At 52.8% G+C, this 22,282-nt stretch overlaps 5 protein-coding genes across 5 annotated transcripts; 2 read left to right on the forward strand and 3 right to left on the reverse strand.

Annotated features, from left to right (window-relative positions):
* The first annotated feature begins 1,194 nt into the window (after positions 1-1,194).
* Positions 1,195-16,804, forward strand: LOC105189225 (uncharacterized). The gene is made up of 4 exons (XM_025299548.1): positions 1,195-1,377; positions 1,831-2,087; positions 2,632-2,836; positions 15,803-16,804. The coding sequence occupies exons 1-4, from the start codon at positions 1,363-1,365 to the stop codon at positions 16,661-16,663; spliced, it is 1,338 nt and encodes a 445-aa protein (XP_025155333.1). The 5' UTR covers positions 1,195-1,362; the 3' UTR covers positions 16,664-16,804.
* Positions 4,244-5,791, reverse strand: LOC109504424 (cuticle protein 18.7-like). The gene is made up of 3 exons (XM_019844230.2): positions 5,519-5,791; positions 5,064-5,423; positions 4,244-4,729 (listed from the first exon to the last, which is right to left on the reverse strand). The coding sequence occupies exons 1-3, from the start codon at positions 5,687-5,689 to the stop codon at positions 4,448-4,450; spliced, it is 813 nt and encodes a 270-aa protein (XP_019699789.2). The 5' UTR covers positions 5,690-5,791; the 3' UTR covers positions 4,244-4,447.
* Positions 8,482-11,101, reverse strand: LOC105189256 (uncharacterized). Its single transcript, XM_019844229.2, has 3 exons — positions 10,793-11,101; positions 9,944-10,598; positions 8,482-8,944 (listed from the first exon to the last, which is right to left on the reverse strand). The coding sequence occupies exons 1-3, from the start codon at positions 10,802-10,804 to the stop codon at positions 8,808-8,810; spliced, it is 804 nt and encodes a 267-aa protein (XP_019699788.1). The 5' UTR covers positions 10,805-11,101; the 3' UTR covers positions 8,482-8,807.
* On the reverse strand, positions 13,139-14,870 carry LOC109504425 (cuticle protein 18.7). Its single transcript, XM_019844231.2, has 2 exons — positions 14,481-14,870; positions 13,139-14,075 (listed from the first exon to the last, which is right to left on the reverse strand). Exons 1-2 carry the CDS (start codon positions 14,490-14,492, stop codon positions 13,545-13,547), a joined length of 543 nt encoding a protein of 180 aa, XP_019699790.1. The 5' UTR covers positions 14,493-14,870; the 3' UTR covers positions 13,139-13,544.
* A 62-nt stretch (positions 16,805-16,866) lies between the features above and the next one.
* LOC105189257 (uncharacterized) lies at positions 16,867-20,308 on the forward strand. The gene is made up of 3 exons (XM_025299553.1): positions 16,867-18,711; positions 19,126-19,309; positions 19,811-20,308. The coding sequence occupies exons 1-3, from the start codon at positions 18,034-18,036 to the stop codon at positions 20,050-20,052; spliced, it is 1,104 nt and encodes a 367-aa protein (XP_025155338.1). The 5' UTR covers positions 16,867-18,033; the 3' UTR covers positions 20,053-20,308.
* Positions 20,309-22,282: the final 1,974 nt, after the last annotated feature.

The raw sequence follows: 22,282 nt of genomic DNA on the forward strand, positions 1-22,282 counted from the left end.
GATCTTGTTCCATTTTTTTTTTTATAGTGGTTCACCGGATAATGATAAGACTCCTCAAGATTTCCAGCTAAAATTCACTCTGATCGGACAACCGAGAGCCGAGATATTACTGCCAAAACGACAACTTGAGAAAAAAAAAAGGAGAGCATATTTCAGCTATATATATATATCATATATTTATATAAATATCTGTTAACAAATAAAATTTTTCTACTCTTCGTATGTTGCATAAATATACCTAAAATCTTCATTCTTACACACTTATTCAGTTCGTCGCAAAATATTATCAAAAGCAAGCACGATTTTTCAGCAATCTGACCCTCCAGTCCCCTCAATAAAGAAGCGGAAGAATTTCAGGGAAAACATTATTCCCTAAATCTATCGAAAAGGCATCTACGTGAAATAAAAATACAAACAGATAATTTATAATTTTGGCGGGAAAGAGTGCACAGACTAGGAGAAAAAATGTCGGATATTTCTAGCTCGTAGTTTCTAATCGCGGTTGAAGCGCGATTGTAGTCAAGAAGACCGTTTTTCAAGCAAGTATCTCTGTAATGTCAATAATAATAAAATTATATGCCTATTGCTACCTGTTGTTTCTTCGCCAGAACCACAAGAAGTTGACGTCAGGAGCGACTATAATTTTATAAAAATAATTTTATAAAAATAATTTTATAAAAGAAATAAAATGTTCTACATTTTGTGCACTAATTACGATTGTGTGGTCATTTTTTCTATAATTTTAATGTCGCTCTCAGACGCTCTCTCTCTCTCTCTCTCTCTCTCTCTCTTTTAGATGGATAATGTTGCTCTTTTTCCTCATAACTAACATTGACGAACATCGAGACGTCGTCATATCGATGATGCTGCGCGAATGCGTCCCGACCTTCATCGCTGCCAGTCTACCGACATTTTCGGGACTACTGAAACACGCTGCTTTCAGAAGCAGCACCTTTTTCATTATTTTCAGAGGACGAGCTCGTTAGCGACGAGCCCGCGTCAGCTTGGCGACGAAAGCCACTGCAAAATGCATTCGCGCGATGACGCGCGGGGCGCGTTTAACGGTCGCGCATAGTTCGGAGGCGCACTTTTATCGGCGACGCGAGGTTACGCGGGACACCGGGTGTCATTGTTACACGCACGGTAAATGTTACGGGGTAGGGCCTTAAGGAGAGCATTTTCCTCCTGGGTGTGGTTGTGCTCGGCCGCGGCCAAGTGGGGCGCAACACGCCCGAGATGCGGGCGCCTGTATCCCTATAAATTGTAGCACGCGCGTCCACGGCGGACGTAATGCGGATCTAAACGCACGTGCCGCGACATCTAAGCAACGGGATACCTTAGCTTCGAGCAGGACTAGCCGCGATGATCGGACACCTCGTGAGTACACGCACACGGGAGAGCTCGGCCGGAGTGCTGTGAAGTGCCGCGTCCGAGAGAAGTACCGTTCGCCAGCTCGTCCTCGTCATCTTCAGATTAATTATCCGAGAGGGGACTAACGTAATCCATAACCTGCTATCAATCCCCATCGGACATATCTTCGCCAATTTGTCGGGAACCTCCATTCATATCGCTGTCTATCGGCCTGATCGGCGGTTTCTTGTATCCTCGACTTAATTGGATTAACTGATCCGTCCGTTTTGGGGGACAAGCAGAGCTTGTCGAAGATATCGCGCAGATTTCGCTGTTTCGTTGCTTTGCTCGCGTTGGGGGGAAAAAAAAAAACTGACGAGAGGCGAGAGTGTGAGAAATTCCGCTAGCTTTTCGCTGGATCGCCGAGTGACGGTTTGAAACAACGATATCCTCGCTGATTATCTCGATGTTGTACCGCAGATCCTCGTCTTCGCCTGCATGTCGAGCGCCACTCTGGCGGCTCCACAGTGGTACGGAGGACCGGCCTACGCACCCCACGCCTCCCCCGCACCCTTGGGTCCCGATGGCCGCGTGGTCGACACCCCGGAAGTCGCTCAACTCAAGGCTGCTCACCTGAACGCTCTGGCGGAGGCTAACGCGCGCGCACCCAAGGGACCGGCCTCTTACGTCGGGCCCGACGGGCCTTACGCCTCTGGGAATTACATCTCGCGTTACAGGTTGGTCTCCTGCGCTCGTTATCATCTCATTGTCTCGTTTATCCCGCCTACTTAGCGCCTAATTGGAATTCCTCCGAGGTAGCTCTCGTTCGTTCTGGCATCTCGACGCAGCCGGCTCGTCGAGATCGCGCTTGCTCTTCGATGGTTCCCAAGTGTGAAAATATTCATTCGGCCAAGTGCTTTTTGAAATTAATATCCGGTCTTCGGGTCTTTTTCGTTGCTCCTCCATTTTGGAATCTCCTCTTTGGGAACTCGCGTGACAGATTTTTCTTACAGAAGAGAGAGAGAGAGAGAGATCGGCTGAATTGATAATTGATTAACGACCCGAACGCATTTTCGTCGAAGGGATTAAAATTGCCGATTCTTGTGATTCTGAAATCCGCCGTTCGATTCGTTCATTGCTCACTCGACCTCGCTCGACCTTGCTCCGTGCTGTTTAGCGCTGCAAATTTGACAACTCGATCATAAATATGAACGCCTCGCTATAATGTCAATCTCTCTTCCCCCGCGGCGTTGCGTGCTACATTGACGTTCGATCGAACAGCGGACCACCGGCTCCACTGGGTGCGGACGGTCGCGTGGTCGACACACCCGAGGTTCAGCAAGCCAAGGCCGTCCATTTCTCTCTCTACAATGCGGAAGCGCAGCGCGTGCCGGCCGGTCCAGTTGATCCAGCTGGCGCCTACGACCCGTCCTGGAACAATGCTGCCTACAATCCCACCTGGGAGGGTCCCGCTCGCAACTACTATTAAAAAAGCGAACGTCGACCGCTCGCCGAGAGAGAAACGACCGGATCAAGGCGACTCGAGAAACGCGCTTCCTCTCATCGGAGGGACGTCCATGTTCCAGCGATCGACCGATCGACCGGTCGATCGATCGATCGATCGACCTCGCTGGATCACGCGCGGTCCTCTCCGGTGTTCTCCAGCTACCTCACGATTGGAAGACTAAACCGGCAAGAGTTTCGTTGGAGAAACGTGGTCGGGCGCCAAGTGAATCCTTTCGATTGCGTCGCCCGAGCGAAGCAACGAAGTTTGGCGGCGATATAATCCAGCGGCTGCTGTAAGATGTAGTAGTGACGGCGACTGACAGGCCGATCGCCAGACAGAGCGATGCAATCGAACGGTTATTCACGCTCGGGGACCACGTGAGAATTATATCTATATCCGTATATCATATCCCGCTCGCTGTATATTACGTCGTTAGCGTTACCCGCGTGCTCGCGATCGCGAAACCTAAAATTGCATGTAATGTGTGTGCGGCGACGTAGACGCCGTCGCGACGTCTCAACTACCTCGAGCGACGCGCTCTCGCTGATTCGACTCCCGACCGACCGACCGATAGAGCACTTCCCTCCCGCATTTCAAGCGCTGCATTTCGTGCACTTCCTCATGTCACGCGCGACTACTTGTATCCGGCGTGTTGTATACGATGAAAAAGAAAAAAATATATATATATATATACTGTGTATGAGATACCCAGCGATGGAATTGAAGTCACCGGCCCGCTCGACATCCTTCGACATCCGTCTGACGACTTCGCTTTCGCGGAGAAACGCTGGAATGTTCCTTGCAAAAGTCTCAGCTTAGCAGGAAGCTAAGTCGGAAAGAGCGGGAGTAAATTCGAAAATCTGGAGGAGATTGGGCTCGGGGGAATATTTAGATCGACGTTCCAGTATCCGTGCGTGTGTCGATCCTGGAATCCGGTTCTTCCTCGAGACATTGCCGGATCTCTCAATCTCTGTCTTGTCTCACGTGTTATTGTCCGCGCGTACCGTTATTTAAATCTCGCTTCCGCGAGAGCACGTGCGTCGTTGCACACTTCGTCAGGCATGATTAATCGCGTCCTTGCTGGTGGCGCAAGCTCGCCTAGGAGCTCGTACGGAACAACGCGCCTGGTATCGGCTCGCGTTTGCGCGCGAGAGCCGGTTCCCCTCGTCAAGCCCTCGCAAGTCAATCAATTTCTTTTTGCGCCGCCGGAGCCGAAATCGGGACTCTGTCGGCGCCTCTTTCTCTTCTCTCTTTCAACGAACAGTCAACGTCACCGTGACGGATCGCGCCTGAACCTTGAGGCAGAATTCAGTTTCTGCGAGAGGAGAACTCTTTATCTTCACTTCCGTCGCTCGGTGGGCGCGAGTGCTCAACTAGGAGTAACTTAACTCCTGCCTGTCGATCGGTAGTTATTATTAAATACGATAAAATTAATTCATATTAAATACAATAAATACAATAAATACGCATCGGATACATTAAGCGCGATAAATACAAGTACAATGATACGATAGACACAGCAATTATCATCGAGTGCAATAACATTAATTGATATCAAATATCGGAGAATATCGGTCGCGATAAACTCGATCAACAGTAAATGTCGCAGTTGGCTGTGAGCGCGACGGCGCGCGCGTGAGCCTTCGCGTGAGCCGCGCGGGCCACCGTCACTTCCGGCGTGTCGACGACCTGTCCGTCCGGGCTCAGCGGAGCAGGTGGCCCCTGATAAGCGATCGGCGGTACCAAGCGGAGCGGCGTCAGATAGAGCAGATTGCCGTATGCGTGCCCGTGGGCGTCCAATTCGTAGCCCGCACTTGCCGTCGCAGCCGCGCGTGCGTGTGTCACCAGGTGCTTGGCCTTGGCCACGGCGACCTTGAAAATTGATCCCCCCCCCCATACATGCATACAGCGAAGCTGCCATTAACTCGAGACCATTATCAGCTCGACACTCGATGCCTCGTATAATTTCTGGGTCAATTAATCCTACCGGAACGGCCGGTAACACGTAAGGCAAATTATCGGCCGGTATCGGTGAGGCAAAGGTAAAACTCGATTGTCAAGTTGAGAATTTCGACGGAGTCTATCTTCTTCGAGTCGAGACTCGAAGAGGCTCGTCCCGGCAGGGTTCGATTGAGTCGAGAGAGCCGGCAAAGGCTCTCTGTTCGGCCTTTGAAATCGCGCTTTCCTCTTATCGCCGACGTCTTACCTCCGGCGTGTCGACCACCTGTCCATCCTGCCCAAGAGGCGCCGTGGAGCCTTGATTGTCAGGCGGTTGCGTCACAAGGGTCACACCCGTCATCTCTCGAGTTGTTACAATGACGGCGTCTCTCGACGGTTCTTCGGTCGTTGTGGCCGATCTCGTGGTTGACGACATTTCGTTTCGGCTGTCCGCGAGTTTGGCAGCTGTAGCTGCATATGTGGCCAAATGCGCGGCTTTCGCTTGGTTGACCTCGGGTGTGTCTACGACCGTGCCGTCGCTGGAAAGAGGCGCCCATGGTCCATGGTAGTTGTACGATGATATCAACTGGGATTTGCCGATTGCCAGGCTCGTCGCGCTCAGGAGTAGCTGAAAATCACCAGACGTTAGAAGAGTACGCCGCCACCGCGACGTCAGTCGCGTTCTCTCCCGGTAGCTTTTCTTCTTCGTAACATCGCACTTACGAGTAACCTCATAACTGCGTCGTCGTCGTCGTCGTTGTCGTTGTCGTTGTCGTTGTCGTTGTCGTAACGATCGTCTACGACACTGCTGGCTTCCTCAGTTATGAATACGTCAAAGCGACCAGCGCGTCGTGCTTTTATATAGGATCGCATGTTACCCCACGAGACCATCATCGTGGTCAGCAGGGTCCATTGCAAAAAAATCTTTAATCGCTATTAGCTCTGATGACACACGCGACCTTACGCGATACATTCCCTCGGATATAAGGTGAGTCTTAGACGCTCGGCATCGATTTCAAGTACAAACGCGAGGTATAAATAATTTATATAATTAATTAATATATATTATTAATATTATTTTATCAATTATAATATAATTGAACGATTGCAATTAATATTAGAAACGGAGGCGAGCTTGAACACGCCTCACTTTATACGCTCCATCTCGCTACATCTCGTGCAGAAATATTCCTACGAATCGAGTGAAAATCTGACTGTCGGTTTATCAGGCTCTCTCATGTTTTCGCACTAAATACGCACAAATTAGGACAACAAGAAGATGTATGTACACTTGGTTGTATTATTTGCGCGCGCATCCATTCGATAAGGATGCGAGCCACTCCGCCCCGCCCCTTCGACTTTACCTCACTTTCCACGCAACCACCCACCTCACCGCAACGCGGCAGTGCAACGTGCATTCTTTCGAGTGAACTTTTCTGCGGTTGTAAAACACGCGCGATTCACGGACGACCGGCCTGGATCATAGATTACCGCCGGTGGGACCGCCGGTCCCTTCAAGGTGGTCCTCTTCCTCTATCGCGCATCATCCCGCCCGAAGAAACTGCTACCCTGTCGCCTTCTATAAAATACGCGAGGGAAACTCAACTCCTTGTGCGCGGAATGATTTTCCTCGGAGAGTATTTACCGGCTTTTCTTTTTCTCCAAGCCTTGTATCGCGCGCAGCGCACGGCAACGATAGAAATTAATTTTCCGCAAGATTGCGAGCCGTCGTGTTCGGTTCTTGGCTCGCCTCGTCGACTCGTCGCGTCGCGTCGCGTCGAGCGATCGTTCCCGATGATAATCGCGGACGATATCGGGCGGATCAGTTGAATTGGAGGTCAGTGGGGCAGCGCGGGGGAGAAAATCATTTGATCTTGCCCCCGTTATGGCGAATCGGCGGCGATCCGCGCGCGCGCGCGCGCGCGCTGTAACGTGAGAGATACGACTCGGCTGGCCTACTCGATCGCCAGGCGATCGATTGTTGCGCAAATGTTCGCGCACGCGGAATGGGGTCTCCCATAATACATAATCTCCGGAACGAGTTGGGTCACATCTCGATAGCGCGGCCCTCCGCGCGCAGAATCCGCCGCGCGGGGTCCTCCGTTCCGTTCGAGCGGCACCCTTCTCATGCGTGCACGCCCGATTCGCATCTTTTCGCGAGCCGACGTCGATTAAGCGTAATGCAATTGCGCGTTGCAGGATGTTCGCCGGGGTTGCACGAGTTGTCTCGTATCTAAAATCGATTTCTCCGCCGCGCCGGGGAAGTTTCGGCGGCAAGGTCTCTCCTTTCCGTTCTTGCGCGCGGTTTCCTAGCCACCATTCGCCACGGCGAGTGCCCGGAGTAATCGAGTGCCCGGCAAAAAAGGGCAACAAAGAAGAAAAGAATGCCGATGTCGATTCGTCCGCAATTTTATCGGTCGCACCGCCGCGGCCGCCGTCGCGCAGCACTTGCGCGTTACAAACGAGTTACGATTCCTGACCTTTCCGCCGGCAGCGGTATGTCGAATCACGATGCTCGACTTTGTTCCCGGGAGGGAGCGAAGCTATTATTCCGCTCTCTCTCTCTCTCTCTCTCTCTCTCTCTCTCTCTCTCTCTCTCTCTCTCCCTCTTTCTCATTCGTTACTTCTCTCGCACTCCGGTGACCTATGTGGCAAGATCCACAATTGTAACGCGAGACGACTATGTTTCGATAGAATTTTACGCGGTACTCTCCGCGAAGATCCCAGATTTCCCAGTCGCGATTGGCAATCGCAGCGCTTCCTGCCGCGCGCGCGCGTGATATTTGCGAGAGACCGCGAGAGATTCAGCAGGAACAATAAAATTGTATATATTTATATATTTCGCAGTCAACCTTTTTTCTACATCCATGTGAATAATAACTTGTAATTCGGCACAATAGGCACAATGTTTGGCCGTGTGCGTTGCCTCAAGCATTTCGCTTGCTTTTTCTCGGCTTGCGCAAAACTGCGTGCGCATCGACCGCAATCGTACGAGACGATCGTTACGAGGTATTACGTCCCGCCGCAAAACGCAAAGCTTTCCTAATCGCGGAGTCGCACGACGATCCGATCGTTCCATTCGCACTCCTCCGATTTTTATCGGGAATTAAGACACAAGCCGGTTTCGTCACGAATCGCGGCAATTTCTTTCGCGATAAGTCCCGCGTCGCGAAAGTCCGTCTTCTCGCGAATCTTTCCCTTTCCCGCTCGCGCGAGTCTGTGCGACGGCTTCGAATGCTTTCGCGATCGATTTCATTTTCTTTTCTTATCCTAATGCAAGTGTCTAATTTTGCTGTTGATTTCGCAAAGGAGGGACTTGGTGAGAGGAAAACTCACGAGGTTCTAATGTACCGCGAGAAACCGCTGATTAATTTGATATCAGTGTGCATCTGATGCGCGTTCCCAGCTGTGAATTAATATTTTCACGGATACAACGCAACGGGGAGAACATTCCTCTCGCAACGTTCGAAATTAATTACACGCCGTGTTAAGTTAAGAAACGGACCACGGCGTGAGTAAAATCCCATTTGCAGCTTAATCGGCTATTTCGCGTTACACATAACAATAAGAAATCAGAAATATTCATCGCTGCGTTACTTCACGAACACCGATCACCAAGCGTGCGTGGAATTCCCGATGTCGCTCTCGTGCAACGAAACTCTCACAGAACTTGGCTAATTTCGTGTAATTCAATTTATTTATTTATTTATTTATTATAAAATAGTCACATGTATATATATCGTACAAAACGAGACAATAAATTTGACAGGCGAAGAGGATCAGGAGGACAAGAGGAGTCGACACGGTTGATCCTTCCACTGAATCTTTCTCTCAGCAGTCTTTATGTATCACAATCAGCCGAGAATCATAGAAGAGGCGTACAAATGTCGTCGGCGTAGTGAGAAACAATGCACCGCGGTGTGATTCGCGTAGAAAAGGAAGGAAAGCAATTTATTCATCTAGAGTATGTACAGTGTCCGGACAGTGTCGGCGGCCGACCGATCCGTGAGGATCAGTAGTTTCCTACGAGGTGCTGGGGACGATAATGATGGGGCTGGTAATTCGCGTAAGACTGGACTCCGTAGTACGGGCTTCTCGCAGCGCCGGGCCCCAGGTAGTTGATAGGGGCTGGTCCGGCCGCCGGGTAACCTGAAACAGCACGCGAAGGATCACCTACGGCAATGTCCATCCGACAATGTCAGCCGCCCGCCTTTGCCGCGCGAATTTTATCTCGGTAAAAATTTAATCACGCTTTATCGATCCACGCACTCGATCCAATCAAAAAGATTACATTGTACATCGAGTGAGTGCGAAAGTTTTGATGGGTTTCTCAAAGATGTTGCTTCTACCTGCCTCTGGTCATGCATAATATACATATAATCACATCACATGAAATAATACATCGGTCCGCAGTCCACAGTGAAGAGAGAACGCTGTTAAACGGGAAGAAGAAATTGTTCCGTTCAATTATATTACCGTTTGCACACATCACGGGCTCCTTTAAACATAAACAATAACTTTAATTGTATCGAATGAGCGCAAAAGTTTGGATGGATTTCGTGATAAAAAAAACTGGACTTCAATTTTATCAAAGCCGATTCTTTCTCTGTTATTCTATCACGTAATCGCCGCCATTGCTTTTTTCTTTGGTATATTAGACCCGGAGAAAATTAGACCTGGAGTTTGGTGGGATGAACAAATTTTCTGGCGAAATACGAGCGATTCAGAAATTCCAATTGAAAATATCAGAATTCTATTCAAGTTCATGCGAAATATTTTTCTCCTTACATTTTTCTCTGTGCATCTACACAGCAAATGGCAAGCTCCGCTAAGATGGCTATAAATTGTATATAGTAATTTCTCCGATAATTGCAAAACGGTACGTTTTTAGTTCTCAAAGTCTCAAAGATAATTGATATTTGCAGTATTTTATGCGCATATACTATTCGAAATAATAATGTTATATTATGGCCACCTTACTCAAATTTATTCTATCTGTACAACAGCATTTTGATCAATGTGGACATACATATTTACATATATATATATATATATAATTTTACATGTTTACAAAGACAAAATTCGTATATAATCATAAATAATTCTTTCTCGTCGGCGAACCATGAACCCTCCGCCCGGACAACTCACCTTGACCCTGGTCCTCCTCCGGATTGTACTGCTGCGTGCTCGCGTGCTTGTAAGCTCGCGCCTCGGCCTCGGCGAGCTCGGCCAGTCTGGCAGCCTTGAGAGCCGCCACTTCCGGCGTGTCCACGACCGTGCCGTCCTCGCCCAACGGCGCCGGCACGAAGGTGGTGGTCTTCGACGGCAGCGCGTAGTTCTTCTGGCCCACAAAGTTGGCTCGGGCTTCGTACCGCTGCGGCTGCTGGTGGTAGCTCGCCGGGTTGTAGATGGACGTCGGCACGTGATTCACCGTCTGATAGGTCGGTGTGGGCTGCTGGTAATTGGTCTGCCTGAGGTAGGGCACTGCGGTTGGCTGAGTCGCCGGGTAGATGTGCGTTGACGACGAGATATGCGGGTTGTAACCATGTTGCTGCTCCTGCTGCCGCTCTTTCTCCTCGCTCACAGCTGCTCGAGCGGCTGCTCTCGCGAATTCGGCAAAGTGCGCGGCCTTCGCCTGTGCCACTTCCGGCGTATCGATGACATTGCCGTCCTCGCCGACCGGAGCCGGTGGCGCATAGCTCGGTGCGACTTGCTGGGGCTGAGAGTGCAGCAAGGGGTTGCCGTACGACGGCGGAGCGATGTAGCCGGCACGACAGCTCGCCGCTGTAGCGAGCAGGAGAATCTACAAAGGAAAGATAGAAGCCAGCAGTGAGAAGGCAGCAGTCCCGTGATCTTCCGCATCTCTCTCTCTCTCTCTCTCTCTCTCTCTCTCTCTCTCTCTCTCTCGGTGGGCGGCCGCTCGCGACCTGCCCCAACAACGCCCTTTCACTTTTCTTTGTCCGCGTGGATCTCGCGGATCCCTCCGGGATCACTCACCAGGCCTCTCATGACGAAGTCCAGGGGCGTGTGCTCTTGGCCGGTCTCCCGCTTCTTCTCCTTCTCCTTCTTCTTCTTCTTCTTCTTCTTCTCGACTGAGTAAGAGCGCTGCTGTCCTACGTCAGTACTCGCTCGTACCAGAAGTGAGATGCCCGGTCGTCGGTTCGGCGTTTTGTGTTCCTGGAGAACGGCCGGTTCGTACCATTTATAGTCGCGTTCATTCGTCCCCTCCCACGTGGGCCAATCGCCGGCGACTCTCTGGAGGGAGTCCAGAGGTGATCGGCTAACCCGTTGGCCCGGGAAGTTCGCGCGTCAATTGGAAAAGGGTAGGCGGCCTCCTCCCTCGTGTCTCTTTCTTCGCCATCGGCGACCTTGACATTTGGACGCTCCGACGCCGCGGCCGGAAGCGTAACGGGGGGAGCTCACGGTGTTCCCATTCGCGACTGATCTAGATTGCGATTAATTTATGCTGTTGAATCTGAAATTCAGAAGCGAGAGCATTCTTGAAAACTTAACAACATCTGGGATAAATATCGCAACGTGCCTCGGGGCTATTAAAACACCTCTTGTACTTCAGGATGTAAAAGAGGGTGCCGCGCCGCAGCTCTCAGACTCGCACATGTAAAACAATATTTCTCTCATATTGCTGAAGACTCTGCTGACAGACATGTTGTCGAAGCGCGTCGAAATCGAGCGAGTGTCTTTGTCATTTCTCGCTCTATCTCCCTTGCTCCAAAGTATACACGAGAGAGGGTACTTCAGTCCTCAAACTTGCGGTCGAGGACGTGTAAGGAAGCATTTCTTTCACACCGTTGATATTGCTTTCACATCACACACTGCGATATATTCGAAGCGCGTCGAAATCGAAGGGGAGGGGGGGGGCGTAATCGTGAGTGTCTTTGTCAGCCACAAACGATCCCGCTTAAATGACGTCGCTGACAGACTAGCCGTCGACGTTGAGAAACAACAAAGGCGTGTACCGGCTCAGCAGCCGGCTGAGCAAACGAAGGACTCACCGACGAAGCCGAAGGACGATCTGCATCGGGAATGCATTCTCACAACGCCGCAACGGTGCACCGCCTCGCTGACGCGTTTATGGCGTATTCGGACCTTCGTGACCCGTGCGATAAATTTCAACGGGCATGTGCGCGCCATCGTACGATATCGAAGTTGATTTCTTCCCCTCCGTATGTTCCCCTCCCGGAGCCCGGTACTCGCCTCGCGAATGTTTCGGACGGCGAAGTTGCAGCTGCAGATTGCGTTTTGCAATTTCTCCTGCTACTCGACGCATAAATTTCAAGGAAGGTGGTGATCTGAATTGATTCGACGTCGAAGAGATCGCGATAAATGATGGCGCACGTAGCTCGTAGCAAGGGATCGCTTTAGACTTTATCAGCGAGACGTGTCGGCAGCGCGAGGATCTCGGTGTCCTTCGCAAAGAAATACGCTACATATCGGACGCGAGTTAAGCGGATACGGACGCAATGCGTGCGAGAGGTGTGACACCACACCTTTGACACCACACGACATATAAGCCCACGCTGCGGAGTGTGCGAATGCGAACGCGCGCGAACAGGCAAGGTGACGCGTCACCGTTATCGCGACCGCGCCTTTCCTCGTCGTTTTCGCTCATTAACGTCCGTCGTTAATTTACTACGCGCGACTTGTCAATCTGCATCGGTCAGCTCTCGGCCAACCCCCTGAGTTTTGCACGCTCGCCGAGCGAGGAACAGCGACACGTCGTGTAAAAGTGATAGAGAGCGCCGCTCTCTCAATGTCGGCCGCCTTGCCGCAAGAAACGCCTAAATACGCGAAAGCCGCGGCGAATCGAATAGGCCAGATTCTTGTCCTTTGGAATTGGGCAAGTGTCGCAAGCGCGCGCGGTTCAACGTCGCGAAACGAAGTCGCGTAATCGGCCGGTAATCGCGCGTGTGTGCGACGCGAGACAGCCGCGACGACGTTTCTTTTTTCAGCGACAATCCGTCGCTGAAAAAGCCGTCGATTGCACGCGACGGCGGTTCCCCGCCAGTGTTGCGTAGACCTGGCGTGACCTGGAAAGCCAACGGCGCGGGGAACGCCCGAAAATCGTACGCAATGAGAGCCCATCATCGTCGTCGTCGTCGTCGTTGTCGTCGTCGTCGTCGTTGTCGTCATCGTCGTCATTTTCCTTATCGTCGACGTCGCTTCCGCTTCTGATCGTATCACTGATCGTATTGCAACGAGACCGCGTCGTTTTTTGGCAATGTGGGAGCGCAGCGGCCTTCCGAGTAGTCGCAGACGCATCGCGGATATGAAGCAGAGTGCGCCTGCAAGACCGCTTACAGAATTACGTTACAATGTGCATCCCCAGAGAAAATGCGGTTTCAGTAAGTCATTTTATTAGTCACGGCTGAGAATTACGGCTGTGTCGCCTTTATACAAATTTGAAGATCCGTAATAAAAGCAACGGATATAGCGTGAGTGTGAAAAAAGTATGAAAAAGACACGCACATAGCTTCGTAAGGTGCGCGAACAATCGTAGTACAATTTTTTGCGCGTATAAAACATCTTGTGTGTTCTCACACAATATGTTTTTATATATGTATTTATATATATATATATATATATATATATATAAAAATCTCACGATTCGAGGGCCAATGTCGCAATAAAACAGTCGCAAGGATTTGCGCCACGAGCTCGCGCTTCAGCGGATTTATTTACACCATCGAGCGAACGATACAGCGGGCCTCGTTATTTCGAATTGCCGAATTCAGTGGACGTAGGAATGAATGACCGGCGTGGCGTAAGCCGAGACGACGAGCGGCAAGAGCTGATGGGAGGCGGCCAGTTTCGTGGCCTCATGGCCGAGCCTCTCGTTCACGTGCGCTGCGGCATGCTCCGCCTTGGCGAGGGCCACTTCCGGCGTGTCGACAACGCGCCCGTCGAGCCCGATCGGCGCACCGGGGACCAGTTTCGTCGCCAGCGCAACCGGTTGCACCAGATGCTCCTCGGTCGCCACCACGGCAGCCGGTGCTTCGTAAGCGATCACGTGGTAATCGGTCGACTTGACCGTTTCCTTGGCCAGATCGATCTTCTGGTTGATGTGAGCGGCCGCGTGCTCGGCCTTGGCCAGTGCGACTTCCGGGGTGTCCACCACTCGGCCGTCCAGCCCGATCGGGGCACCCGGCACCAGCTTGGCGTAAGCCAACGGCGCGATATGCGTCAGAGTGGCCGCCGCCGGCGCGTTCAGAAGGACGCCGGGGCGAGCGAAGGCGCAAGCCAACACGGCGGACAGAATAACCTGGAAAAGAATGAAGAGCGTCTCACTCGCATTCTACCATGCATGCATCCCGAGACGTTTGTTCCAGTTGAACGCCCCGCCGACGAGGTTTCACCTCCGAGGCTTGGCCTCGTCGATTACACAGAGGCGAGTCGACGGAGCTCTGATCACACTCCGTCGACTCCGTCAAGTCAAATCTCCGGCCGACTCGCGGAGTTAGTCGGCGAGTTAGGTCGGAGGTGTTCCGTTTGAGATAAGCGTGCTTATCGCGCGCAGGTGTCTGCGCGGGCAGAAAGCTTCATCGAGTCGCAGCTTCTCGAGCGACGATACGAGGTCGAGGTCGAGGCTCGCGGAAGGATCGCTCCCGACGATCGCCGCGCGCCGTGCGACTCGGATTCCTCGGCCGAGGATACTCTCGATACTCACCAGGACCTGCATGATGTCTCGAGCGAAATCGCTTGGCTCCTTAGCGCTGCCGAAGATCAGTACTCGCCAAGGTACTCGGATTATGTGTCGTGCATCACCCTGTTCGCCGGGGCCTTATATACCCCGTGGGAAAAAAGGTCCCGTGCCGAACGCGCGCCGCGCTACCAGGATGTGTCCGTCGCCCGTGTGTCCGCACTGCCCAATAAGAATCGACGTACCTGACATTGGCCTCTCTTCTCGCTCCCGTTCGCGTAATCGCGGATCGCCCGGCCTTTGTCGGCGCTTTATGCCACGCTCGCCTAAATCCGGCCCGCGGCTAATTCGATCGGGCTCTGTCGTAAAAGGCGATCAACGCCGGCCGATTCGTCGCGCTCGCTCTTGCGACGTCGCTCATTAGTGGCCGATCTGTTTTTTGGTCTCTCTCTCTCTCTCTCTCTCTCTCTCTCTCTCTCTCTGTCTCTCTGTCTCTCTGTCTCTCTCTTACCCGCTCCCCGCGAGTTTCACCGAGGCAACCGGTAATGCAAAATTCCTCCTTCGGCGCGGACCTTCCGACGGGAGTTTCGTCATTTCCTTGAAAATTTGCGACATCCAAGGTTCAGCTGCATTTTCACGATTGCGACTGCTACGTTGAGCCGATCGACGAAATCGATCCCCTCTTCAAGAGAAGAGAGACACTCGAGTCCCGTTGCTCTTCTCCTCGAAACTGTCGGAATTCGAGAGACGACGGATCGGCGATCGACGATCGTCCCGGCGACCCAAGAAGAATCGATTCCGCTGATCGAGGATTAAGCAACGCGGCTCGCGAACACGCTTGTTCTTACTTAACCGGACAAAAACGACAATGCGCTCGCTGCAGCGCGCGCTGATTACGCGATCGGCGCAGCCTTCGCCGTCGCGACGCCGTGCGCGACTACTGGCGGCCTTCTAGATCACGGCCGATCTAGCGGAGAAATTGGAAACGGGATCGTGTGTCTTCCCGGCCTCGTAAGAAAGACGGAAAGAAAATCCCTCTCCGTTTCATCCCGCGCCGTCCCATTTTCTAGCCTCCCGCCGCTCACTCGCCGTCGGTAAGCTCTCGCTTTACAGACACTCGCTTGCCTTGTACTCCGAACGGCGAAAAGGATGCGGCCGACCGCACAGCTTTTCGTCGTCATAGAGCGGCTCGCCGGCTCTATGATCTCTCCCTCGCGCCCTCTCCCACGATTGTCCTATCGATTGTCCTATTACGTGATCCAGCAGGACTATAAAGGCGACCGTGTGTCGACGACGTGCAGGCCAGTGCTCGCATGGAGTGCACCCTAGCGACGTCGCGCTGATATCGTCGTAGTCGTATAACCGTCGCAAAGGAGCCACCGCCGTACTTCCGGTTGCCCGACCGAACGAAGAGGAAACCGAAGAGGAGGATGTACAGCTGCGAGATGAAGCTCTTGGCGGTCGCGTTGCTCGCCCTGACGAGCCTGGCTTCGGCCAAGCCGGCGTTCCTGCCTCTACCGTTGACGTACGCGAGCCTGACACCCTCAGGACAAATCGCCGGGAACAACGGAGGACCGCTGGACGTGCAGGAAGTCGGGAGGCAGCAGCAGCAGCAGCAGCAGCAGCAGCAGCGTGTGCTCGACGACGGCAGGACGAACCTCGCGGCGGACGAAAGCCCGCGCTCGCAGCTGCAGGCTACCCTGCGATCGCGACAGTCTACCTTAACGTCGCCCGCGCCCCTCGGCGCTGACGGCAGGGTGGTGGACACCGCGGAGGTCGCGGCCGCGAAAGCGGCGCACGCGGCTGCGCACGTGAACGAGCGCTTGAACCTGGCGAACGAGGCCGCGAGGTCCGGAGCTGCCGGCGGCTCAGACTCGTCGGAGGTCCCTGACGACAGCCTGATCGCGGCCGACGCCGACGCCAGGATCCCGGAGGCTGGAAACATCAACCTGGCCAGTGAGGTCGTGAGGTCTGGCGACGCCTTCACGCGGATTGTTGACGGCGGGGGCGCGGTGGTGCCGCTGATGCTCAGCAACGGCGTCGTCGTCACCGCTCTGCTGCCGGTTGAGTCCGAGGGCAGGTTTCCGGCGGACTCGCAGGAAGTCGCGGGCATCGGCAATCGTCTGAACGTCGTTCAGAACGACGTGAAGACGGTGGACGCTCTGGCGGTGGCTGGTCCGGCTCTCGCTTACGGCAGGTTGGTCTACTGATCTCGGGGACGCGGTGCACGCTCGTGGGAGACACGACCGGAGGGTCCACCTCCTCCCGGACGAATGAACCTGCTCCGCTACCGGCCGCTGATGACCACGTTCCACCTACGACCAGGCTCGACGCGCGCGCGCGCGCGCGCGCAACGACATATTATTCGACAGTCGACCCTCAATATGTATGTCCCTCATGTATCCGGACTTCAGCAGAAATAAATCATACGTGTGAACAATAGTTCAGCATGTGTACAGGCATAACTCTCCCGACTCACGCATACGCGAGCACATATACCAGTCCCTTTCATCCGAAGCCAACGTCGCGCTCGCATGCGGCGGAATGCAAATGCGACGATCGTGGACACGGCGCAATCTCCCATATCTCAGCGGCGATTCTCGTGTAAGAGCCGCCATTCGCGATTCCGCAACCGGTCCCGCAGAGCCCTTGCGGCCTCGGGAGACCGTGCGCGGGAGATCGCCGCGTCGGGGCGGGTGGAGCTCTTGACTACGTAAGGGTCTACGTAAGGGCGTCTCGCGAGCGGCCGAGTTAATCGGGCGATAAATTAGCGCGCATAAAGTCCGCGAGCCCGCGACAACCCCCTGCGATAAAGATCGCCAACGGCGTATCGCGACGACGCAGCGCGACGTTACAGCGCCGATATCGCGCGCGCGCGACCTTGAAGCGCTCGACGTATTAGGGCATCGCCGGGCGGACCCCGGCCCGGAAAAAAGCCCGCTCTCGGTGGAAACGCCGCGAAAGCCGGATTCCGATCTCCGTCGCGACCTCGAAGACACTCGCGTGACCAGTTTGGCTCGTCTTCGAGGGCGGCGGCCCTCGCGGCTTCGCGAATTCGCCCGGGCTCGGAGGAAGAGGAAGAAGAGGAGCAAGGCACGCCGCCAGGGCGTGGTTGCACACCACCGGCACCGGCGTATATAAAGTGTCCTGGCCGGCGTGTCGAATATAACGCGGATATACCGCGAGTATCGTCGATACGATCGCCATGAGGAAGATCGCATCCGTAAGTGCTGGCACCTCCTCGCGACAGCTCCTCGCGTAGGGAAGAGTACTCCGTTGCCGCGCCGGCCCTCTCTCGCAACGGTGATCTCGCGCCGTCGGTCTAGCCGTGAGAATTATCCTCGCGACTAGACGAGCGAACCGCTTCGCCTCTCTGTAACATCATCCGGCGATACTAATCTGTAACATTAAACGCCCGACGTGTCTCGCGCGAAATCGACAGATCGCGCGAACCGCAACAGCCTACACATCTTTGTTCTGCCGTAGTTTAAAATTACTCGCGATAACACTGTCTCCTGAGCACTGCCAACTGTTAATAATCGTGTTGTCGATTAAAAGCCGAGTTTCGAGCATCGACTCGATGCAATTCGACTCGGATGGAACGTCGTCGACTCGGCTTGACTCGATCTCTCTAAGCGCGTCTCCGATCGCCGCATATTTCCAGCTCGTCCTTGTCTGCTGCCTGATCGCGACCGGCTATGCCAGGCCGCCGGTATTCCTCGGCTACCAAGACAGCCTGGGTCAATATAGTTTCGGCTACAGCGCGCCGGGCTCGGCGAGGTCGGAGGTCAGGACGGCCAACGGCGCGACCAGAGGCGCTTACAGCTACGTCGACGCGACCGGTGTCATCCAGACCGCGCAGTATGTCGCCGACGGCGAGAACGGATTCCGAGTGATCGCCACGAATCTGCCGCAGGCGCCGCTGCCGGTCCAGGACACGCCGGAGGTGATGGCCGCGCGCACAGCGCACCTTCAGGCTCTGGAAATGGCGAGCAAGAGGGTGGACGCGCAGAGCCACGAGGGGAATCCGGAGAACGCGAGGAAGATCGAAGGGACGCAGGCCGATGTGAACATGGACGAGCCGCGGAAACAATCGGAAGTTGAATCGGTGGGAAGCACGACGAAAGAGCAGGAGAAGCAGAGAGCATCGGACAACGCAGCGAACGTTGGTCCCGACAAGGATAACGGCGAGAGCCTGCAAGCGGTTGCCTCCAGGAGCGATGCCGATCGGGAGAATGAGAACAAGCACATTCGTGAGGCACGTTTCTCTGTTTCTTATTTGCGAATTTTCCGATTTCAACGCGTTTTTCATTCTTTAAGAACTTTATGCTCCTGTCCCTCCGGAGGATTTTCACTCGCTCGAAAGAATTTTCTCGTCCTTAAATTGTATTTAACATTCATGGAATTACTGATTCGAACGCGATGTACTCCCACTGAAGTAGTCAAAATGTTTAGTGGTTTAGTTTCTTTTACTTTCGCTCAGTGTCTGTAAAATTTAACGAATTTAATGAAAAATATTAATATAAATTTAAATTTAAAAATTTATTAACCATTTTTTTAATTAAATTCTGTTTAAATTATTAAGACTTTTTTTATTTAAATTTATCAAAATTTGAATTCGTTGCAAATGTAAAATGTACTGAGACGTGAAACTCCGAAAAATGATCAATAGGAATTCAAAGGAAAGGTGACGCAGAGGATCAGCGACGGCGCAAACATCCCGGCGATTCCAATAATCTCCTCTCACGTGCTGCTATCTCAGGCAGCGCAGCAACACGCGGTGCCGGTATTTCGGATCTCCCATGGAAACCACGAGATCGAGCCTTCCGTCATACCGGAATCATCGATCGCTCAAGGTCACCGTGATTGTAACTCGCGCGCCCTTTACTCCTCGCTCCGCAGCAATTTGCGCGAGACGTCGAATCGCACAGCCGAAGTGTTTCAACTTTTGCATCCGCATTTCTCGCAAAAGGAATCCAACGTGCTCTCGGCTCGAAGAGAGACCGTAAATGCAATACTTTCGAAAGAACTCTTTCGAATCGGAAGACACTCAACTATCCCTCGCGCGCGCATCGGCGACGAAAGAAGAATCATTTAACGAAGGATCGTTTCTCCGCGTTCGCCGTCCTTCGAAGGCCGCTATACTTCCGGGGGCCGAGGACCGTCTGAGGCCGGCCTGCCAGACATCGCGAGCGGTTCGCGGAGTTGTTCGTCGATAGAGCGCAAATTAGTCTCTCATTGGCGAGTCGAGTCGGCAAATTGCTGCCAATTAGCGAGTAACCCCGGAGAGAAACGAGTCCGCGCGAGCGAGAAGCTTGGTAAGCCGGGGGTAATAATCGTCCGTCTTTTTTTCGCAGACGTTTCCGGCACGATCACACCAGCGGGAACAGCCCTGAAGGGCGCAGCGAATTCGACGAAGACAGCCGCAGCGCCGGAGGAGAAACAAACGTCGTCGCAGGGTTCGAGCGGACAAGCTGACGTCGCGAACACCTTGATCGCGCCGTTCAACGTGATCCTCCCGTTGAGTTCGTCGTATTCGACTTTCTTCCGATACATATCGCCGGCGTCCCTTCGCTACGTCACCTACAACGTCCTGTAAACACGGCAGCGTCAAAAATGCGATCCATCGTGCTCTCTACTCTGAACCTCGAAAACAACGAGAAGACATGAACGCTGACTTTCCGCTGGAAACGCGCTCGTTTCAAGTGTTTCTCAGGATGTAACTCACGTCGCTTTTGCTTCCCGAGGGATCGAGCGATCACTGACATTGGCTCTCTCTCTCTCTCTCTCTCTCTCTCGAGAGAGAGAGAGAGAGAGAGAGAGAGCTGCGTGTGTGTGCGCGTCTACGCGCGATATATGAGCAAGAAATAAAAAAAGAGAAGAAGCTGAAATGATGGAGTCGCGTCGGAGTTCTTGCGTTTGTCAAGATATTTTTATTCTTCTTTACAAAATAATGCAGGATGTTGTCGGACAATACAACGGAGTAGTACGCGTGTTATAATCGACACTAAGGATAACGATAACGAAACTCAGTATCGTCGTCGCCATCGCCGCCATCGTCACTCGTCGCGCTAGCGGAAACACTCGCGTTTGCACTCTTTCGTCAACGTAAAGTAATATTACAAGTATAAGGCGCGGTGAGCTTCGTCGAGGATCACGGTGCATGGTGCCTTCCCAGTCGAGTGGTCTCGGTTACCCGAGCACGTTGGAGCCACGCGGCGAGGGACCGCGCGGTTGTCGCGACGATGAAACGAGAAGAGGATCTTCGTCTCGTGCAGCTCGGCCGACGACGCGCGTCGCCGAAGAGACGCTCGATGCGCGAACACCCTCGAGATATCCGCGAAATCGCTCTCACCGTCCGCCCGGAGACAAGCCGGCGAAGCCGCCTCGACGCATCGCTCACTCACTCGAGCGGGAGTCGTCGTCGCGACGCCTCGCGAACTTTCGCGCTCTACCTCGATGAGAACGGTGCCTAAGTGAAGTGCCTTGAAAACAAGCGCGGGGCTCCGGCCCCGCCGGAATGTAAGTAGACGGGCCAACCTAGTCGGACGTAAAGATGCAACGACAATGCTCGATGATAAGGATGAAGTAATTACTACAACGCTGCTATGCGACAACCGCTGCGTACAACACTGCACCAGTTAGAGAACGAATTACACATTTAATCACTTGAATTACGTTTACAGAATTTTTCTCTCTCAGACGAAACGATTCACACAGGACGAGAAAATTGCCGCGCTCGATTCCGCTTAAGGCCCGGCGTCGGATTCCTCTCCTCTCGACGGATGCTCGAGCGCGGCACAAGTACTAATTTAAGTAAAACAGCTGGCGATTTTCGGGGGCAACGTTTCACCGTCTTCCTCCTTTTCCCCGGCGAACACAACGACCGACTCGCCGGATGCGCTCGTTCTCTCTCGCCAAACTGCCGAACCCGTCAGCCGTCATCTGCTTTTACTGGCCTGATTTGCTCCTAAACACGCCTAAAGACGAGCGTCGGCTGTAGTTGCCAAGGATCCAGCTGCAGCAGCATCTTCGCGGACGATCCGAGAGCCTCGTCGTAGAGACACCTCGTGTCCTTCAATTCGTTACCAGGGCTGAACAAATCCTGAGGATTACGATGAGCTTTCGTCGCTCGCGACCGGTATATCATCATCGTTGTCGTTGTCGTCGTTGTCGTTGTCGTCGTCGTCGTCGTCGTCGTCGTCGTCGTCGTCGTCGTCGTCGTCGTCGTCGTCGTCGTCAACCTGACTCGGTGCAGCTTGTTAAAGCACGACTTGCAGCCGGTCGATGCAATTGCAACTACAGTCGCTTCTCGTGCGCATGTCAAGCGTCTCGCGATACTGAGGCCGCACTTATCGCGATAACGGCGTAAGCGGTAAGCTAAAATAACGAAAACGGCAGCGACCACGAAAAGTGTCACTATGATCCGTCGATACCGATCTACGTCGCTCGTTCGACAATAACATAATGACAACGACATAATAATTGTAATAATAATAATAATAATAATAATAATAATAATGATCATGACATAATAATGATAATAGTAATCGTAATTGATATCTGCGTCGTCTCTCTTCACGCCCCGCCGTTGTCGTTCATCTTCCTCTATACATAACATTCTCTTTTACATATATATATATATATATTTATATATATATATATATAAATCTAAATTTTAATATGTATTTATAATGATCATATATTTATATATAACACACTCGTTTTCTAGACGTCAAACGCATTGACTTCGAAGCTCGGATGATCGACACCCTCCGATCCTCGTCGCGCGCGTATTTTGTTTTATTTGTTTTTTTTTGTTTTCATTT

This window comes from Harpegnathos saltator, unplaced genomic scaffold, assembly GCF_003227715.2.
Source record: "Harpegnathos saltator strain DR-91 unplaced genomic scaffold, Hsal_v8.6 scaffold283, whole genome shotgun sequence".
NCBI classification, from domain to species: domain Eukaryota; kingdom Metazoa; phylum Arthropoda; class Insecta; order Hymenoptera; family Formicidae; genus Harpegnathos; species Harpegnathos saltator.